Source organism: Leuciscus leuciscus (assembly GCF_965113295.1).
Source record: "Leuciscus leuciscus genome assembly, chromosome: 5".
In the NCBI taxonomy this organism is placed as follows: domain Eukaryota; kingdom Metazoa; phylum Chordata; class Actinopteri; order Cypriniformes; family Leuciscidae; genus Leuciscus; species Leuciscus leuciscus.
This window is the reverse complement of record NC_138729.1, coordinates 31,102,248-31,125,775: the sequence shown is the minus strand read 5'-3', so window position 1 is coordinate 31,125,775 and position 23,528 is coordinate 31,102,248. Positions and strand designations below refer to the sequence as shown.

Sequence of the window (23,528 nt, the reverse complement as noted above, 5' to 3'; positions counted from 1 at the left end):
GGAATAAGATCAAAAGAACAGCATTTATTTGAAATACTAATCTTTTGTAACATTATAAATGTCTTTGTCACTTTCGACCAATTTAATGCTTCCTTTATGAACAGTAGTCATTTCTTTTAAAAAAGCACTGATGACAAACTTTTGAATAGTAATGTATGTAAATAAGTTTACATACATTACTAAATAAGAGTTACGAGGAATACATGGAATATCAAATATTTATTTTGAATAATGATTTTACTGAAAAAAGAAATTCCAAAAATCAAACTCTATTAGGATGATTTACCCCCCTTAATGAATTCAAAAGTTAACCAAACACACACTTCCGTCTTTGTGCCTTTTGAATTCAATGAGTCCAATTCCTCTTATGGGAGAGGGAAACGGACAGGAACATTACTAATACACTACCAAACTGAATGATGTTCTCTGGGACCCTTGACTATTAGCACACTGAACCCTACAGATCATGGTTGGTTTGACACCTAAAACACTTACACATGACGCAAACACACACATGCTAGCGCACTGACAGTGTAATGCCCATAGGAAGTAACCTTTAGCTTCAGGGCTTTTCCGTGGTTATATCAGCAAGTTGTAATACTGAGATGATTGACAGTGCAGAATTACTTCCTTTAATTTCAGGGTGTAAACGGAATAGTCGCTGAAGCTAAAATGCCACTAGAGCTGAAACAACTTCACACAGAGCTCAACGCTTTCATTCCTCACCAGTATTTCTTACTTTTATAGGTGATGCTATTTACTCTCGGAGGTTTGAGGGGGGAGGGGGAGGCCTATACTGTTCGTGTGCGTATATCCTGCTGCTTTATGGAGCATAAGTGCTAAAATGCTATCATGTGTAACCTAAAATCCTACCTCAGTGCACTATCAGAGCTGGTTTCACCACAAATTAGCAATTAAACTGGCATTACAATTTAATACAGAACTGGGTTTAATCTGTGACAAGGGAACTGTCTGTGCTTCATTTTTCATGTGAAGGGAGATAATTACAGGTATAAGTGCCCTTAATTAATAAGGTTTGATAATTTGGAGATGACACATTTTTACACTGTTTCTAAGGTAACCGCAAACCCACCCCTGCCTCTTTTTCATCACTCTTCAGTTGCACTCAGTCTGTGCTGAGTGTAGCTTTCTGTGCTCCTTTCCAGATTCCACAAATCCAACTATTCATTCAAACTGTATCAAAGCTCAACCAAAAAAGTATGAGTATAAAACAGAAAGACCCCTCACATTCACAAACACACACATATACACACACAAACACAGGTCACCATTGCTGTCTAAAAGTCATCAGAAAACGGAGGATTATTTTCTATTCAGGGCGGATTTTGTTAACGCTTTTCTCTGTCGCACAGGTGTTTGGTAGTGATAAACAACTCTCTTTCACTCCTGCCCGCTGTGTTTGAGTGTGTGTGTGCGTGTTTGACAGATTTGGTGTGTAGGAGCTTGTCAGTAACTCGTGGTTAGAGAGAGATGGTGTTAATCCTAAACCTTAAGTCTTCGTAATTCAGATAAAAGTCAGGCTTTAACTCTGTGGTAATTCACTTAACACAGGAAAACAGGCAGCATCTGCTGTTCCCCAGCCCTGAAACTGAAGTCTATCGAATTCAGCAGTTGACATCTAGTATCAATGTCCTCATGCTTTCTCTGTCCTCAGCTGGCAATAACACAATGTATGTGACTATAACACTAGCATAATGCATTCAGAGTACAATATCTTACAGGATGCCATAGTGAAACTTATAAAATGCCCTGGAGCAGCAAAAAATCTTACCAAAAAAGAACCCTGCAGGACAAGGAAATTACAATATATTGAAAATAAACAATCAGTGGCATTCTGACATAGTGGACCTTGAAACCATATAAAGGTGTCTTACACAGCCGATTAAATACTGCTCTAAATTCTGTTTGAAGACACAATGCTGCATAAAAGCCTAAAATACAATATGTGACTCAGCCACTATTAAATGTTGCTTTGCCTCTGTGTAAATTAAATGCAGCATTAGAGCAGACTTAAACTTTGCACTGTCATAATGGAGTATATATTTAATCATTTCATATTTTTAAGTAAATATAATTGTATCAAAAGTTTAGGGTCAGCAAGATTTTTTTAATGAAATGAATATGCCGTTATTTTAATGCTAAGAGCCCTAATACACCCGGCACAATGCAGCGCCAGGCGCGACGCAAGTGTTTTTTGCTGGTTTCAGCCCGACACAGTTATCTTTTTTACGCCCTGTGCCACGTTGTTTAAATAGCAAATGTATTTGCGCCTATTTGTGCGCCCATGGTCTGAAAATGAGGTGTGTTCAGGCGCATTGTTGACGTGTTGCTATTTTGAGGCAACTGAAATTGCAGTATTTTTTTTTTGGGTTATTTAAAAGGGCGCATTAGTAATGTGTGCCAATAGGTGGGTCCACAACGCGCTTACACTCTGCTTATTATACAGGGACGCGCAGCAGCACACACACAATATATTACAAATATTTTAAAAAGGATTACAAAGTAAAAGATTCATATTGTGTACGTAAAGATATGGTGGAATCCGGCTTGTCCCGTAGATTGTCTGGCGCTTTAACATTTTCCTCTCTGGAGAAGCGTTCAGTCTTTCCGCTTGCAATTTCTGCCATGTTTTTTTTTTATAGGGACAAAGCATGTTAATGAACATTTGTACAAAATACACAATGTAAACAAGCCGGATTATAGCAACATTGCTAATTTACGTCCACAGTCCCTAGACAGGTACACACAAGAACAAATACACAGCTATAAAAAAAATAAATAAAATAAAAATAAAATAAAAAAAAGAAGCAAAACACATTTAAATTACTAAGACAATTTTTTACACACCTGATTCGTCATAAGCCACTTCTTTAGATGATCTTTAAAAGTGTGATAAGTAGAACATTGTCTTATTGACTGTGGTAAACTATTCCAATATTTGCTCCCTATCACAGATAATACTTTCTGACCAAAAGATGTTCGCCTGTATGGCACTTCACAATCCCCTCTAATGACAGACATGGTACCAATACCACAATCTGTCCTCTGTTTTATAAACAAATTTACCGGAGGTGGGGCAAGTCCATGCCAGACCTTATAAATAAAACAGGCATAATTGAATTTTTTTTATTTTTCAGAACTCAATAAATTGTGTTTCTTTTAGAATTTTACAGTAATGAAATGAGAGTTTTTTATTTATATATATAAAAAATTTTATCAAACACTTTTATCGCCTTCTTATACAGTGTTTCTATTAACTTAAGAATTGTGTCACCTGTGAATGAACAACTATTGAAACAACACCGGATATGAGAAAAAATCATTGAATGTAAATACAACCTTGCAGCACCGACTGTCAAGAATGGCCTAATGTATTTCAAATTCTTTCAATAAAATTTTACAATATTAGACAACTTTTTTACGTGACTTTTAAAAATGAGAGTCGAATCCAAAGTAACCCCAAGATAAGTAAACTCTTTAACAAATTCAAGCTCCTCCCCTCTCAGGAATTTATTTGAATGTGTCATCTCTATTAACTGTTTTGAAAACATCATACACACATTTTTTTTTTATTTTTTTTTATATATATTTTTTTTATATTGGTCATAGCAGAAGTCAAAGTAATTACAAAAAATTACTACATCATCTGCATTCATCTTGAATATTTTCATCTTTACATACTCCAGGTCATTAATATAAAGTGAAAATAAAATTGGTCCTAAAATAGAACCTTGAGGAACACCCTTGGCGCAAGTGTCAAATGCCTTCTTTAGATCTAAAAAGACAGTACCAACACACGCATTCTTATCTAATAAGCATTTCACTTTCTCAACAAACAAACAATTTGCTGAATCTGTTGAATAATTGCTGCGAAAACCGAATTGCATTGGATATAAAGAAGTAAAACCCTTATTTAAATGATTAGTCAAAAGATTAGCTACCCATTTTTCTGCTACTGTAAATAGCAATCCGCCATGGCGCGAGCGCAACTGGCTTCTAAAGGGAATGGGAAATGACACTCTGATTGGTTTATTGCACATTATGCCCAAAACACACCCATTACTCATTAAGAGAATAGGGACAACCCTTTTAGACCATGCGCTGGGCGCGTTGACCTTTTTTGCCGTCGTTAAAAGCAAAAGTGGATTTGACACGCCCTAAGTGTTGCGCCGCCACTGTGCACTTTAGACCATGCGCTTAGATCGTTGAAATAGGGCCCCAAATGTAGAAGCCGCATTATTGTAACGCGAGAGCACTTCTATAATAGAATCTCTCTGCTCGCACGCGGATTTCCTTTGCTCTTGCACAAAACTGGACGTGCACTCTCCAATATATAGTGCTCTCTCAGCATCTCCTCTCTCTCTGTGTTCTTGCACTTGAAATGAATTCTCCTCACTTCTGGGTTAAACGTTCTCAAAAGTTACAAACCAATCAGAATAGACTTCCATGACTGAACTATGAAAATGGCACATGGAATCTTATTGGCTGAGAGTAAACTGCACCCAGCATTCTTTCGACAATCATAACGGATCTTTAATTTCTTTACAATTTAATAATATTTAATCATATTAATCAAATGTATCTCAGAAATGACTCGGAATGGGGCACTTGGATGATTTGTACATATAAATAAATAACCTGTCTAACTGCATCACATTACAGGTCAAACCCCTAAAATAATGTCATAATATGAATACTTTAAATTCATCAAAAGTGACAATAATTTTTTACATTGCTAAAAAGGAAATCCATTTCAAATTCTGTTCTCTTGAACTTTCTATTCATCAAAGAATCATGAAAAATAAATAGCTAATGTAACCACAAAAAAATCAATAAAAATAATATATATATATATATATATATATATATATATATATATATATATATATATATATATATATATATATATATATTAGCAAATAAATAATGATAAGAAATAGATGGCCACACTCACACACACATTAGTTATATTTTTGCAATTTATGTGGCATGGTTGCAAAAATCCACATCCAGAAAAATTAATGGATCTCTATGGCCCTCTTCTGTATATAAATGGTCAAAATTTCTAAAACTGTAATTCATTATTAAAAAATAATTTAAGGGATCTTTACACAGAAAAAGCGGCACAAAAACCATCTCTGAAGCGGCATAAATGCATTTACACAGGAATTAAAAATCGCGGCAAACAATGCTTTGAACATTACTATTTTAAAACTACAGTTTTAACAAAGTGTATAAAATGAATTTAAAACAATGAAATTGTAAACTATGAAATAAAACTCAAGATAAATAAAAATATGGAATTTTAAAATAGTTTCCTCTGCGTGGTATCTCACACTTTGATGTTTGTCAGAATTCTTTGGTACTGATAGTTATTTTCTATTTCTTAATAAAATTGTTCCAAATAGAACAAATGCTACAAAGAAATTATGAATTATTACACCGGGTAACTTAGATCACAGCAGGATTAAAAGAGGTCAAAAGTTTTTTGTTTTTTTTTTAGAGCCAAAAATGAACAATTATGCTTGCGTTAGCATTTCAGGCAGGACATCAGATGTCACCGTTGTGTGTGGGTGAAATATCGTCCTCAAGGAGATGATTTTTGAAATATAATATATCAATGCACAATCACAGTGACGCCAAATAAGCATTTACCATATCTGAGAGAAATGTAGCAGTGCATTGATCTGCCAATCTCTTCAAAGGAAGATTACAAACGGCGAAAGCCATTGATCACACACGTCGACGACTCTGTTATTTTGATGGTTTGCTTCACGATGTGAGTACAGAACTCTTTTACTTCATTGTCCCTTGTAGGTAGATTTTTGTATTTTTTTTATTTGGCTAAAACAATATTCTTTTTTTATTATTTTTTGTATTTGCTTTGTTGAAAAGCGGGGCGGTTACATATAAAAAAAATGGGTTATCCATCACCACAGATCTTATGAAAATACGAAAACACGAAATCTCCCCTCGGCCCACCGTCTATATTGAGCTAGGCCTATATGTTTCGTCTCCCGCTTCTTGATTCTCGCGCCGTTTGAGTAGACAGGCGTGCTTTAGGTTGTCATGACAATGACAGTTTTGGGCGGCACAAGATCGCGTTCATTTACACTGAACCGAAACAGTATCAGAGTTGCCTTTGATACTAGGGGCTGAGGAGGGTCAGACCCGGCATTTTTTAAGTCTGCTTTTATGCGCCATTGTGTCTTTACACAGAATTTTGAGCAGACACGGAGTTGCTTTAGATCAGCCTTAACTCGGCTGTGTAAAGATGCCTTTAGATCATTAAAGTACTTTTTTTTCTGAAAAATGTAATATTTTTTTATGCAAGCTAATTGTAAATATGTAGGCCTACACAAAGTAGGCTACCACATATCCCCCAAAACACACCATAAATGTATATTTGAGAAGTTATATATATATATATATATATATACATACATACATTTATACAATTGCTCTTTAAATGTTTGGGGTCCGAACTTTCCCCAAAGACCATGGGGGTAAAAAGGGGAAATGAGGAGAATATGAGGGTTAAAACAATCTTACAGGCCCCATCAATTTGAACTGTAGTGTACATATAAAAAAAACATAGGCTACATAAATTAATCAATAATGATAAACAAACCAACCAAACAAATAATCTTCATAGAGACCATTTCAAATGTCTCTATGATGGCTCAATATTCATCATTTCATATTTAAAATACTAGCCTAATGTCAAAACATTATTTCTGTTGTACGTCACTGCTGTAGGCCTATAGCATTACATGTAAATGCACTGTTCAATCATACATTACTCTTCATATGCAGCTTATGTACTGTAAAGATGACATACAAGATAAACTGATGGATGGGTAGACTTAATGTTCAGTTTCTGATACTCAAGGACAATTCCAGTGAACATTTATCTCCATTACTAACTTTCAGAGTTCAAACTGGCTGGCGATGGTGATAAACAGCTTCCAATGGGTCTCACATTGATGAGAAAAGCATTTTGCAAATGAGCCACGGTTTGAAACAGCATAAAGTGTGAGAACAAACCAGCGGGGTGGCAATTGAACGGAGGTTTAGACTCCGGGAAACATACCAAGTGTTAACGCAGCATTATTCTCCCTGAAATGTCATTTATTATGGATCCTGTCCATTTCCCAGAAGTTCAATGGTTTGACAAAATCTACTGCTGAGCTGAAGGCACACCTGCTTCTCAGTCCAGTTCTGCTCATGTGGAGACTGTATTGTAACCGTGATTTCAGTCATTTCATAATTTCAATGGGTAAATGGGTAGTCACATTTGTAAAGAGCTATGCTATATCTAAAACTACTTTTCACATATTTATTGATTTGATGACCTAATTACATTTTCACACTGAAGGAACATTTGAAATAAACCAGTGAAGACAAAAAAGTTATTAAAATGGTGAAAAACAAAGATATACAATCAGGACATGCTCCATGGACACACTGGGCCCTATCGCACCCGGTGCAATGCAGCGCCAGGCACGCGCGTTTTTTTTTTTTTTTTTTTGCACAAAACAGTTTTTTGCTAGTTTCAGCCCGATGTTTTAGTTATCATTTTCACGTCCTGCGCCACGTTGTTTATTAAATAGCAAATGCATTTGCGCCCATTTGTGAGGCCATGGGTGTGCTGGTCTGAAAACGAGGTGTGTTCAGGCGCATTGTTGATGCGTTGCTATTTCGAGGCAACTGAAATAGACTGTGCCAATATAATATATTCAATGGCGCAATATTATAAAAATTTTTTAAAGGGTGCGTTAGTAATGTGCGCCTATAGGCGGGTCAACAACGCGCATACACTTTGTCCCGTAGATGGTCTGCTTGCAGGCTTTAACCTCGCGCACGAGCAGATCCATTTCCTTGCTAGAGAAGCGTTCAGTTTTACTGCTTGCAAATTCCACCATGTAAATAGCGAATCCGTCACTGCGTGAGTGCAAATAGAGCTTGAGTGATCGAATGGAATTCAAGCGTAGTTTAGGCAGACCACTGATCGCTAAAAAATATCAGCTGACGCTCAGCTGATTTGTTACTCTACCTGCTATAATCAACTATAGTATTTAAGATCATTCAACGAATGCTCCGCAGTCTGTCGCACAGACATTTACACCCACCTCCACCACTTCACCTCCTAGCATCTTCATAATAGAGCAGTGGATTCTGTGTAGAAACTACGTAATCATTGTATGTCCTTCTGTAAACATATGCTAAGAAACATTTGGTTTTTAAAAGGCTTGGGGGATTTGTGTCTCAAGGATGTATCTCAAGCTGTCTAGTATGGCAGCTCGAGCACCTTAGAGCCTAAGCCTCTTGCCACATCCAAAGATTGTCAATAAATGTAATTTTTAAAGTGGTCCTGACTAGGGCTGTCAACGAATATTCTAAATTCGAATATATATTCGAATAGTTTTAAAAAACAGAAATTCAAACGTGAAAATGAATATTCGAATGTGAATTTCGAATATGGAAAAACACGCCCGCGGAAGCAGAGTGTGCGAGTGGCGCGCGCGCTGCCTGAGGGACAGGTCACACGAGTCGCACTGTCTAGCACAGCGTCACAGCTGAAAGTTGACAGTGCACTATAAAAGACAATGGAATAAATTGCAGTCAGTTTTTCCTTTTTTTAATACAAGCACCAATAATGTAAGTAGCCTTTTTCTTTTCTAATAGCACTTTATTATGACCGCCGCTAGCGAAAGCGGTCATATAGGGATTGTCAAAGTTTTTTTTTTTTTTTTTTTTTGTCACCTTACTGAATTTTTCGTCAACGATACCAGGGACACCGAAGCACCGGGGAACATGAAATTTGGTGGGCATGTAGCCCCACTAGACTTCTAAGGAAAAATTTCGTTTGGTCCCCGGGGGCCACTCCCCCCCCGCGCTGGGCCCCCCCAAACCCCCAAAAATGCAGTTTTTCCTAAATAACTACCTGAACCGTGGCACCGAGGATGACGACATTTTTATGGTATGTTGGTCTACTAGACTTTTACGGAAAAATTTCGTTTGGTCCCCGGGGGCCACTTCCCCCCCCGCGCTGGGGCCCCCTTAAATTTTTCGTCAACGATACCAGGGACACAGAAACACCGGGGAACATGAAATTTGGTGGGCATGTAGCCCCACTAGACTTCTAAGGAAAAATTTCGTTTGGTCCCCGGGGGCCACTCCCCCCCCGCGCTGGGCCCCCCCAAACCCAAAAAAATGCAGTTTTTCCTAAATAACTACCTGAACCGTGGCACCGAGGATGAAGACATTTTTATCGTATGTTGGTCTACTAGACTTTTACGGAAAAATTTCGTTTGGTCCCCGGGGGCCACTTCCCCCCCCGCGCTGGGGCCCCCTTAAATTTTTCGGCAACGATACCAGGGACACCGAAACACCGGGGAACATGAAATTTGGTGGGCATGTAGCCCCACTAGACTTCTAAGGAAAAATTTCGTTTGGTCCCCGGGGGCCACTCCCCCCCCGCGCTGGGCCCCCCCAAACCCAAAAAAATGCAGTTTTTCCTAAATAACTACCTGAACCGTGGCACCGAGGATGAAGAAATTTTTATGCTATGTTGGTCTACTAGACTTTTACGGAAAAATTTCGTTTGGTCCCCGGAGGCCACTTCCCCCCCCCGCGCTGGGGCCCCCGTAAATTTTTCGGCAACGATACCAGGGACACCGAAACACCGGGGAACATGAAATTTGGTGGGCATGTAGCCCCACTAGACTTCTACGGAAAAATTTCGTTTGGTCCCCGGGGGCCACTCCCCCCCCCCGCGCTGGGCCCCCCCAAACCCCAAAAAATGCAGTTTTTCCTAAATAACTACCTGAACCGTGGCACCGAGGATGAAGAAATTTTTATGGTATGTTGCTCTTAAGGGCCCACATCAACCTAGCCCATAATCACTCATTTGTGATTTGCGCCCCTCCCATAAAAAATGAAAATGCAATATTATTCTGCTTTAATCGCCCCTATCTTCAGTGGAGATGTTCAGAACTGCACCATATTTCATGTGTATGATTAACTTGACATCCTCTGGGGGTATCCTCTGCTAAGTTTTGTAGAATTTCATCCATGGGGGGGTATAAAATAAATTCATTTATGTGCACATTTAGTGACTGTACACTCATCGGCCTGTAGATGGTGCTGTTGAGCGAAGGGTTGCTGGTTTAGGATGATACTGTCACACACACACATGCAGGAATACAAACAAACGCAAGCATGCACACACACTGACATCCACACGCACAGACACACACCCATACACACACATACAAATCCACATGCACAGACACACACACACAAACACACACGCGCACACATGTACGCACACATACATACACGCACAGACACACACACACACACACACACACACACACACACACACACACACACACACACACACAAACACACACACATACACACACACACACACACACACACACACACACACACACACACACACACACACACACACACACACACACACACACACACACACACACACACACAGACATGCACATACTATTACTTTTTTTAGGTATATACATAAACACGCAATACAGCCAAATTACTCCACGTCATTTATTTTTGTGGAAAGCCAGTGCAGGCCTGAGCGGCGGTCATATTTTGTACCGCGATGCGGTACATCTATTTTTTTATGAACCTCAGGGTAAAAGTTCTTTGTTGTCACATTTCTCGGAATTGTGTGCCTCATTTTATTTAACGTTAAACAGAAAAGTTCCATGTTTACCACAGCACAGCTCGCTCGGAGCGTTCAATGTCGGTTCTATACTGTAAAACTTAAATTAATGTTAATACATTTGTTTCAATCACTGAATGAAGCCTGCTATATTTGGGGCAAGAGTCGCGACCTTAAATTGCTTGCACAAAACTCTTGATCAGCACTCAACATGTGCTTATTGTTGTTCATTTAAACCGTTAAAGCCTTGTTTATACTTTCGCCTGGCTCCGCAGCGCGAGTCTCCGCAGACTGCGCGCGCACCTCCCCAAACGGACGAGGCGTTTATACTTGACGCGCTCGCCGTTGTACTATTCTTTGAAACGATAGGGGGCGACTCAAGTAATTATCCTCTAAACCATCAGGAATCAGCGGTTAGAAGAAGAAACTATACACACGTGACAATGTTTATTTTAGTACACGGCCACCAATACCACACTACAAGAAGAATCGTGTAAAACCCAGTAAACCCTGAGATTATTACTAGTGACAATTTATTAAATATATGGATATGAGAATGTGTATAGGCTACAATATAAATAAATTAACAATCTCTTATATTTTCTAATTTCACTAAACATTTCATTAAGTTTCGTGAACATTTTTATTAAACATGGACCTTTATGTTCATTAAAAACACTTTTTATGCTATTGTATGCTCATTTGTTAAATGTAAGCAACTAATTTAGACGTGCAAACTGGGTGCCGGTGTGGTGAGAAGTTCGAGCTCGGCCAGATTCGGCTCGAAGTCGTTCATCTTCGGATGCGGCGCCGTGCGCGTTGTTACAAAATCTGCCGTGCACACCGCCAGGCGAAATGGGCCCTTGCGCAGCCAACGCGCGCGACCGCCCACACTGCGATGACGTCATTTTTGCCGCGCGCACCTTCGCGCTCGGGTGGACGCGTCGAGTATAAACCAGGCTTTATGCGCAGAGAGAGCGTGAGCGCGAGGGCGCGAGAGAGAGAGAGTGCCTGCGAGTGAGCGAGACTGAGGTCTGCGGTCTTGGCCATTAGTTTATTTACTTGGTTTTGTGTTGGTAATACATTGTCAAATATGTTTAAACTTAAACTACCTATACAAGTTATGTATGTCTCTTTGTATTAATTTGTCCTGTTATTGACGTAATGCGCGTCATTGAAAAAATGTGCAACCAGATGTTCGAATAGTTCGAATATTCGTGTGTTTTTTAGAGGGAATATTCGAACGTCATTTTTGAGCAATTTTGACAGCCCTAGTCCTGACTGAACTGGCTTTTACAGGGAATGGGAGATGAGATTCTGATTGGTTTATTGCACGTTACGCCCAAAACACACCCATTACCCATTAAGAGAATTGGGACAACCCTTTTAGACCATGCGCCTGGTGTGCCAACCATTTTTTCCGTCGTTAAACTAGCAAAAGTGGATTCGGACACGACCGAAGTGCACTTGCGTCGTGCGCTTTAGACCATGCGCTTAGATCGTTAAAATAGGGCCCACCATGTCAACTACCCACATGCATGTAACTTTCTGTTATATTTGCATATGTTTGTATCAGCACACCGTTACCTGTATAAGTCTGCTCTGTTCAGTTTGCAGTGTGTTCAGGTCCTGTCCCAGGTTGCCTTGTCCTCGTCTAAGAGACTCATAGTCCATCTTCAGCTGGCCTGCATGGGCTGACAGCTTAGCAACTTCCTCTGCCAAGTTGACCAATAGTGCTCGATCCTGACCTTTGACGGACTTAAGATCCGTATCATGGTCGGTGAGCGAGTGCAGCAAAGATGTCTGCACGCCTTCCAGCCGCAAGAAGTTACTGTTATAATCAGGGCAGTTGGGGTCGATGAAGATATTAATGCGTGATCCATCACCTCTCTCGACTGTCACCAACGCATTGGCTTCGTCCTGATTGGTGCTAATATGGGGCGGACCATCCGACATGGGGGGAGCCTGGTAGTGGTTCATAAGAAGAATGGTTCCAGTCACTGTAACTGCGAGCAGAACGGCCACGAAGAGCAGGATGGTGCATAGCAGATAGCTACAACTCATCCTCTGCAGACAGACAAAGACAGAAAAAAAGACAGAGAGACAAAGAGTTAAAGCGTAATAACATTATAATCATCATTATCATTTTGGCAGAACAGAAAGTGCTTTTTAAAGCCTGTAGGGGATAATACTGCAGTCTGACACAACTGCAGAAAAGACAAAGAAGGAGAGATGAAGGTGTTCCCCTCCCTCCCCACCCTGAGAATCATCTGTTTGCTCTAATAATACTTGTTTCTTAGTGATATAGTTCCTCTTTTCTTGCAAACACACAAACAACCCTCTCTTCCCTTTTCAACTATTCATAGGAATCATATTATATAGTGAAAAATGTTTGTAAAGTGCTGAGAGAAGGGCTTGTATACATGTAAGGATGTATTATTATTTGAATGAATAACAATCATAAATAAGCATAAGTATGAGCTTTATATGGTAAGCATGTGTTCTTCATCTGAGAAATGCATTTTACAAATCAGAATCTTAAAACCACAAAGACGTAGACACAATGTTGTCACGTGGTGTCATTGTGAATTATCTATTCACTCCACAGTGCTCCCGTAATAGGAAAAAAATAAACCACTTTGATTTTACCATCCAAACAAATGTGTGTAAGTGTAGTCTGGACATGTGTGTGCAATGATGCACTGGCAGTGTTGGTGTGTTCTCTGTGTAAAATATTCCCTGAAAAAGGTGCATACACATATGTTCTGATAAAATATGCAAAACAGCCATGCTGGCATTGGCCCATGCTGATGGGTGGTTAATGGCTTGCTTTACGAGTTGGCTTTTACGATCAACTCTGGGAATATAAAAAAGATTTCGGGGAAGCACTTCAGTGAACAGTTTACTCAGAGACCAGAGATCCTCTCTCCTCCATCTCTGAAGGCTAGTGGAACATGTAGAGGCACTAGATGTGATAAGCTCCTGATATGAATTAAATAGGATCAAACCACACGGTACTTGTTGAATATATTTTGTTATACCATGGCTTATCCTTCAAAGAATTACTTCTGAGTCTGGTTTATGGTTTTGGTATTCTGTCACACACACACACAGACACATGCACACACACACACACACACACACACACACACACACACACACACACACACACACACACACACACACACACACGTTTGCTTCACTATATGAGTGAGGACATCGCATAATATTTCAGGTTAATTATTTCTATCAGGTTAGATATTTTATATAGCCATGGCCTTACTCTACCACTTCCCCTAAACCCACCCATCACAGAAACATGCACAAAACAGTAAACTTAAATAAAAACATGTTTTGGCTGATTTATACGCCTTTTTAACTATAGTGAGGTAAAGTAAAATGCCTTAACTAGTCGGTTGTCCTAATATTTCACTATACAAGTGAGGACATTTAGCCCACACAAGTATAGCCAAACCTGCACACACACACACACACACACACACACACACACACACGTATTTACATGCATTGAAAATATATATTTTAAATTAATTAATCAAAACATTTTTTTTTACATTATTTAAACATATTCAAATTTACTTTCCAGCTAATTAAAATATCAGCATGAATGACAAGACAACATAACACATTGGGCATCCAGGTCCAGCATAATTCATTGATGTCTAATGTTTCATATTTATTCAAGCCAACTGTTCATACTAAAGGACAAACGTTATTTTATTTAACAGGTATGACTGATGTGCTTAAATTCTTCATGTAATCCAATTTAACTCAATCCAGTGCCCCCTGGATACTTTCCTTTTGAACAGCTGTTTCATCTAGATGAAAAACAGCTAAAAACAGATTTATACTGCAAACTCTCAAAAGATTGAAAGCAGTATTGATGGTTGGACTATACAGTATGAGCCATTTTCCCTGCAGATCAACCATCATTGTGACTGTTTTCTTTTCCATGTTCTATTCCTGATTCTTTCCAGCTGAGCCTCAGTAGATTGATAGCTATTTGTGCGTGTAGTATTTTATTGAGTGAAAATTGCAACAACTATCTCTCAGAGTCTCTCTCTCTCTTTGTCCCTTTTCCAAAACTCTCTCACACATAGACACATACACGTGTTATTCTAAACACAAACACCAACAACACGTCTGTTTTGTCCCACACATTGGTGCATTCACTTAAATTTTTATTTTAACGCCCAGACAGATGAAGGATGTTTCTGAAAAAAAAGTGTTTTGCATAAAATATTCAGAATGCAACGACACTTCAGTAGATATGAGATCATAAATGAATCCATATAAGAGGGCTGACACACAGGGAAGAATAATGAAATGCAGAGTATAAGCCAAATGTGTGTGTGCAAGTCTTATATTGACTGACTGCTTATCAGTACAATCACAAATATGCAATTTTAAAAGACAGACATGAAAGGTTTACATATGAAACGCTAGGTGTAATATAGTAAAATCCTTTCCTTAAGCCCATCAATTTTCCGAAGGCAAGATTCAATCCTCCATTTTATATTCATTGCTCACTGCTGTAAGCGCATGGCGAAGAGGGATTACTAACTGAACAGAACCAAAGCATACACCTGACAACTACAATTTCCCTTTAATAATAATAATAATAATGTTTATTTTATAAAGCAGCTTTCTACAAACTCAAGGTCGCTTTACAATATGATACAAATAAACATGACAGTAGACAATACAGTCAACAACAGTAAACAATACAGGTAAACTGAATAGGTAACATAATTCAACTGAAAAGATAATAAAGTCCTCAAAAAGTCAGGGATCAGAGACACAAGAAGCAAAAAGATATGTTTTAAGGTGGGTTTTGAAATCATGTAATGATTGAAGGTCGCGAATGTGTTGGGGAATAGAATTCCAGAGAGTGGAAATTCCTTTGAGGAGAAATAGATGCTGAATTGTGAAGAACAAGCCTATGCATCACTTTAATGATGTATACAAGATACAGTGGGGTCAAAAAGTCGAAAACCATTGTTTTAGTTTGCATTGCAAACTATATTATTAGTTATTAGTGTCATAATGTTCCTTTGTTTAAAACGTTTTTTTTTTTTTTTATGTCCAACTAATTTTTTAATTCAGATTTGCAATGTAGACTCAGACGTTTAGACCCCACTTTATATGCTCCAGTAGTTCCAGGAACTAATAATCTATAATGGTGTGAGAGATTGAAGCCCTTACCTTGGGCGGTGTTTGTCTGACTGTGTTTGAGTCTGACCAGCGATGTTTGAGCTGAGAGGAGTTGGGCACACACTCACAGAATGTCTGCATCAAACAAACAAACATAAAACTAAATAAAGTGATGTTTTTCTTTGGCATTTGGTATGTGTGTGTACTGGTTTGGCTAAACTTGTGAAGGCCAGATGTATCACTAATATAGTGAAATATCATGACTACCGTCTTCTGTAATCAGAAGTCAAATCGAGGTTGTATTTTTAATCTAATGTTGTGCACAGGATTCTGTGAGGGTTAGGTTTATGAGACAGAAGTCTATGAGATGTTCTCCCTATACTCAAACAAACCTGTGTGTGTGTGTGTGTGTGTGTGTGTGTGTGTGTGTGTGTGTGTGTGTGTGTGTGTGTGTGTGCGGCATGAGAATCATCCATTTGCTCTAATAATGCCCTTTTAGTAATATAGCTCCTCTTATCTTGCCAACACATAAGGTCACATATACACTTTCATAACCATCTCATCAGATTTCCTTTTTTATGTCCCAGGCAATAACAAAATTACATTAGCTTTTCACTATATGGTAACAAAATCAGATCACTAAGATATTAGGAAGGCCTGTCAGTGCTCTCTGTAATGCCGCTTTCAGAAACTCCACAGATGGTCCTGTTTTCCAATCACTCTTACAGATTGTTGAACCAAACAACTCAATGGTGTATGTTATTCCAAAGTGCTTTTTTTTTACACTTATTTTTAGACTTTCTTATTTTCCAATCCCTCCTATCCAGCCACCTATAGAGAAACATGCTATGATTAAAGCAATTCACAATGGATAAAATCTCAAATAATTAATTTTTACCTCATTGAAATACATCACAATTTGGATGTAAAATGGGTTGTGACTTTTTACTCAACAAAATTACCCAAAACAATGTCAACCTTGTGAAAACAAAACACTAAATATTGTTTACTGCAAGGCACTGCAACAGAATAAATGTCAAAATACACAATTTCAAAAGTGTAGCCACATGACATTATAACTGTTAACATGAGACTAGTGTCATACAATCACTTACTAACCTTGTCTGTGCAGTTATCCAATTGTTCTGGTCCTATCATAACCATGTACAGTAAACACCCAGTAACTTTCACATGATACATGCATGGATACTGCCAGTTATGAAGAGAGAGACAGAGAACAAGAGTGTTCCAGGTCTGCATAAGCTGACTACTTGTTAAGCTAATTTAGACGTAGAAGCTTTACACACTTTCTTTCCCTGGTTTAAGACACATCATAAGCCTCGAATTACGCCGGTCACAGGGGTGAGGAAGAAAAAAAGAGACAGAGGAAACAAAGCAAGCAGGTGAAGAGCCTGAAGAGATCAGACCACCCATACTGACTACGGAGTATTCTGACAGCCAAAACTTAGTTTCAGTAGATACGAACAGTAAGAGAGACAAAGAAACAGAGAGAGAGAAAACAAATTGTGAAACAGAAAGGAACAACGAGACTTTATGAGTTTGTGGTGCTCATATTTTTGCAGTTTTCACCCAGTGGTAAAAATCACTACCCATAAGCAGGCATTTTTCAGTGGCAGGTTATTTTTTTTCTAAACAGGACGAGATTATAGGGATTCATTTTGTAAGAACTGTCTAGGAACAATATCATTTATTGACCAAACATGCAAGTTTATCTGGCAGGAACAGGTGGTCAAATCGTTGGTTTTGTTTAAAAAATACTAAATCAAGTACACAGTGTAAAAGTATTACAGCTTTAAAAGTAAATGATTACACGGCAACAACTGAACTGCAGAAATTAGATCTGTGCTTTGTCACTGTACCACCAAAAACAGTCTCATGATTGGCTTTTCAGAGGTTTCCTATATTTCATTTACATACAGGCTCACATTAAATTCCACTTGAAAAACCAAATCTATCTGATTTTACCATAGTGATATAATTAGATCTACTATTCAGCAAGGTTACCTAAATTTATCAAAAATATTTCTATTTCAAATAAATTATATTCATTAGAACTTTCTATTCATCAAAGTATGCTAAAAAAAATTTTACACAAAAAATATTAAGCAAATTGATAATAAAAAGAAATGTTTCTTAAGAACCGAATGATTTTTGAAGGTCATGTGACACAAAAGGCAAATACATGGAGCCTTGGTGAACATAAGAACTTCTTTTAAAAACATAAAATACTGATCTAATACTGAATAACAAAAGCACAAAAGAAAAACACTTAATTTCCCAGAGAGCTTTTTAGAGTTTGAAAGATTAAGATATGGAAAAGCCTAATTAATTATTTGTAATATGTTTGTTGCAAAATAAAATGTAATTTACTATTAACTCTTAATTACTCTTTATTCATTCTTTCCTGCCATTCCAATTCAATTCAAATTCAAAATCACGAATTGAAAGGAAGAATTTTAAATGCCCAGTATACACAATCGTATAAAATGTAACATTTCATGTATTAAAACGCATTTTGGTCTTTCAAATAAAACTGCCAACATTCCTTCTCCTTTCTAACTGCCTGTCAAATCTCCAGACAACAAAACACATCTCCCTATCTTTCCAATATCCATCTTTTGCATATGTGGCACACACATAAAAAACTCAATACTACTGTACAGTAACCCATCTCACTACTTTAGTATCATTGTTGTTTTATAGTCATAGACACGCCTTGAGGTTTCCAACAATCTCAACTAAGGCCATGACAAAAAGACAAAATTCCACATTTCACAGATATCCCACAGTGAGGAAGACGAATGGATTTTTCAACCAATGCTCCTCGTGTATATATCTCCACTCATACATAGGAGAGTTTCCTGTGAATAATGCATGTATAACCTAAGAATCAATACCATCTGACCACAAAGATGAACTCTCTATCACTCGCTTTCTCTTTCTATCTCTTTTCTCAATTTCATTTGCTTCGGCTTACCCTTCCTTCCACCATTCTCTCTCTCTGTGCACTCACCTGCATAGTGCAAGTTGAAAACTGGAAAGGTTTTGCCTACATGGACCCCAGAAGAATAGTAAAACCTGAAATCACCTACATTGTACAGTCCACATGAGGAAAACAGCTTATTAAACATACTAAATAATGTTTTAATTAAACTCTAAACATGCACGTACATTTGTGTGAGGGTTATTTTTTAAGGTTAAGGGGATACAAATATCATCAGCTTCGTATAAAAACAACAGAAGTCAATGGAAAGTCTCCATCATGATAGACAAACAAATGTGTGTACTGTATGTGTGCGGTTGGGTGCTCCTTCAACTCTAATCCACCCCAAATGCTATCGGGTGTGAAGTGATGCCCATTACAAATATGAGATAGAAGGGCAAGCCAAGGACATCATACACAAACACACACAAAAAGATCCACCGCTGAGACACTGGGGGCAACCGAGGCCACAGGCATGTGTGAACTGAATCTGATGCTATCTGAGGCGAAGAATTAGGGGCATCTTGAAGCATAAATGGGTAAACTGGATTGTCCTGGTTTTCTCTTGCACTCAAGATTTATTTACTTTGGAAGAAAAAGAGAAGCTTCACTCCATTAGAGGGACATACTCAATGGGCCTCTATTCAAAAGCCTGTGTATTTTGGAACAATGCAGGGCACAGTTCTATCCATACAATACACTGTTATTGGAAATATGTAAGAAACTATTGACAAACTGTGAGCACCATGAACACAGTGGGAGAAAAAGGAATTACATTTGTGTGTGATGTGCATTTTCTGTCAAAAATTATCGTTCAAATTATGATCGCTTGATGTGGTTTCAAAATTGTGGTTAGCTGTGTTATCTTTAATCCACTGTGGGCTGATTTCTGTGGCAATCATTGAATGACAGGTGGTCTCGAGCTGAACTGAGAGACAAAGACACCTGCATTCCGGCCCAGTGTGTTCATGCTAATCATATAATCATGACTAGTTAACGGTTATAAAGAAGACAGTTAACACTAATGATAGTTTCACAAGTTCAGACATTATCCTTGAGATTGATAAACTGATTTGGATTGCAGCCACAACTGAATATTGACTTGAGATTTCCCCTGCTAGACATAAACTAACAGATATAATACGATGTAGAAATTGCAGAAACAACTAGGACACCGTTTTCAATGAGCTTGAAGCAATCCTTTCATATTATTAACAATAATATCACATAATATAGACATTTTATAGCCTATATTTTGTTGACTTGTGTACTTGCATTAATGACGTCATATCCATCTTACACTTGATTTCCGGTTTTACATCAGTAGAAACCACTAAAGACTCTTTAATATATTATACCCCGGTTTCACAAACAAGGCTTAAGATAGTCCCAGACTAAAATGCTTGTTTGAACTGTCTTAACTGAAAGCAACTTGCACTGACACATCTTAAAATAAGTTAGTGCCATTGTTTTGTCTCAAGCACATCAGTAATGTTTTTTTCTAAGGCATGTTTATAAAATCGACTCAAATTCACTAATAGAACTAAGGCCTAATCCTGGCTTAATCTAAAGAGCTATATTTGTAATCAACAGATTGTAAAACATTTTCTCCACCATACAATATACTTTAAAATTAACTGAATGCCATTCAGCAACATAAGTCATGAAGCTTTTATTAATATGATATTCTAATATGGATCTAGCATATTGCAATGTGCAACAAGTGTCTCATACCAGCCACCAAGCAAACGCACAGAGTAATGTTATAACTTAACTTTCAACACACTCAAATGTATTTTTAGTATGATTGTTTTGACGAAGTAAACAAATTTTAATGTCAAATAAAGCGACCTGTATGTAGAAGGAGGCAGACGTTAACTTTAATTGTAAAATCAACATGCACAACAAAATGAAAGGAGTGGCAGCGGCCAACTGCTGCATATAAACATAATAAAAATGGTAAAATGTCCCAGGCCTGATCTCTCGCCCTTCACGGTCATAATTCCTTTTTAAATTCTTCTGGATCTCCTCCATGGGACTTGAGACCGGTGTGTCGCACAGGTGTCTCTCGTAAACATTCGCTCCACCAGCCTTGTTCCGCTCCCACGGCTCTCGGACCCACCCTGCTATATACCACAGTAACGTTAATAAAACTTTAAAACATTAGCTTATCCATGAACATGATTTCTGCTTGAGTCTTGTCGGATTGCTCTATCGGTTGTGGAGGTGAAGATGACAACCCCGATGATTCCATGCTCTTTCACTGCGTTATCAAGCTATGCCTTTGTTATCGTTTCGAATAAGTGACCTCTAGCAGCAAAACTTACATGCTGTGCCTTTAAAGGCATTTTGACCGAAAACGAAAATACGGTCAATCTTAAAAGTGGCGTTTCCATTCTAATTATGCTTTTACACGAATGTTTGACTCGGGTAGATTAACAAAAATAGCCTAGGTTGCAATTTGGCGAGAGTTACCCTTTAAGTGATGACAACTTCCATTTTTGGGTGAACTAACCCCTAAATTCTGAGATGGGCAGGAATTACACATTTACATAAACTTTTGCTTAGAACTATTTTTTTGCCAAAAATATCCAAAGCAAATGTTTGGACAAACAATATCTTTCAATTTCTGGACAAAGATTTGTTTTGAGGTTCAAACAGGGTTTCATTTGTTGTAAACATGGCCTGGTGACCCGTTTGAGCCTGTGCATGTGACCCGTGTTCAAGTATAACTCTGGTCATTTTCCTATGCCGCCTCTATATTCTCCTCACACTTACTGTGGCTTCAAAACTGCTGTATCAAATAAAATACAGAAAAGCCCTAAAATACTAAAATACTTTCAATTAGTTTTCAGGTTTCAGATTAAATAGATTTGAGGTTTAAGATAAAGTGTATTTAAACAATTCACACAAAAAGGTTTCAAAGCATCTATGGAATCTTTGGTGTCATAATGTTTAATTCAAAACTGTAAATGTCTACAGAGTTCAAGAGTATTTTTGTAAACCACACATAACACTTAGCATGAAATTACTCCAATAATACACCCAGGAAGCCCTACAATGCTTCCAAGGAGACAATTACACGACTAAACTCAAAACACTTGACACCAAATATATAATCCCCAACTTCCAGCACAAAAGCACAATGCACAAAGTGCTTTTGGTATAGAAAACACAGTCAAGGGAAAACACACAAAGCCTTGCTCTCTGAATACAAGATGAGTGAGAAAAGAGGCTTTCACACTTTCATATGAACAACAAAGCTTAATTGTCACCTTATATTTCAATATTGTACCTATCATGTATGTTCTTTTCTCGCCCATCTGTCATACTTCTCTGTCTCTTTCACTCACCAATCCATCCCAGCTTACTTTCTCTCTCCAGTAGTGAGCATTAGAGAGGACGCCTACCTAACAGTGGGTGGATTAGAGAACTCTCAGAGCTGTGTGTGTGTGTGTGTGTGTGTGTGTGTGTGTGTGTGTGTGTGTGTGTGTGTGTGTGTGTGTGTGTGTGTGTGTGTGTGTGTGTGTGTGTTTGAGTAGCTACTAACCTCCAAAGCTGTGCGTTGATTCACATGTCATCAGAAACTCTTTTCAGGGAAATGCGGGTGGCTAGGCCTCTCCAGAGCCAATTGGAAGGCAGAGATTTTGGAGTACATTATGGTTTCATATCACTAAAAATAAAATAACCTCATTGCGTCATACATTAAATGTAGGTCCTTTGAAGAAAAATAGCTAGACCAAGACAACAGACCTTAATGATCTATTTTTTTGTTCTTTTTTTTTTTGCAGCTACAAGTTAGTGATTATGGAGATTGTAATGAAAGCTTCTAAATAATCTAAATATCCTCTCTCTCAATTTAATTCAATTCAAAATGTGCTTTATTGGCATGACAATTGTTTAAATATATTGCCAAATATTTCTAATTTTTACAGTGAATCATCATACATGTACATATAGTGTGTGAGTCTGTGCGTGAAGCTCTGTGTGTGTGTGTGTGTGTGTGTGTGTGTGTGTGTGTGTGTGTGTGTGTGTGTGTGTGTGTGTGTGTGTGTGTGTGTGTGTGTGTGTGTGTGTGTGTGTGTGTGTCAGAGTTTCCGCTAGAAAAAAATGGTGCCGGTCAAAGTGACCGGCAGAGATTTCGTTTTCCGGACATTTTGATGATATGCCGGTCAAATAGGCCTATTGCCTCTTAATTAGTCAAGTTGAGGAAAACTGGAGGCAGGCTATGTAACTTTAAAAAATGACATAATCAGGCCGTATAGAACGCAACATGTTTATTAGCCTAACTTTCAAATAGACGGGAAAAAAAACATGAACGTCCGATTGGCGTCAATCAACGCCAATTGTTTTTACTATGGTTTCACATTCATAGTTTAACAAACCAATCCCCCTTCCCCACATAAAATATCTGAATATCTCGCGGTGTAAATAGCCGCATTTCCATTACAGATTTGCGCAAATGTTTTGCGCTATTATCTAAATATCGATAAAAAAACTATTGCGAAATGACGGCGTTTCCATTAACCGATGTTATATGCGACTAAACGTCCTTTTTTCTCTCACGATAAGTCATTTAAAAAATCACGGCAACGGACGTTGGTTTATATAATATCACTGCCA

At 38.1% G+C, this 23,528-nt stretch overlaps 1 protein-coding gene across 2 annotated transcripts in view; it reads right to left on the bottom strand.

The window, feature by feature from the left end:
- The window catches only part of fibcd1b (fibrinogen C domain containing 1b), a 110,928-nt gene that overhangs the window by 61,205 nt on the left and 26,195 nt on the right, over positions 1–23,528 (bottom strand). Inside the window, exons 2-3 of one of the 2 annotated variants that reach the window (XM_082169052.1) lie at positions 15,953–16,036; positions 12,314–12,793 (exon numbers count right to left, since the gene is read on the bottom strand). In XM_082169052.1, the coding sequence (XP_082025178.1) occupies positions 12,314–12,793; positions 15,953–16,036 (564 nt within the window). The remainder of the gene's footprint in view (positions 1–12,313; positions 12,794–15,952; positions 16,037–23,528) is intronic. The other variant, XM_082169053.1, reaches the window with a different exon arrangement.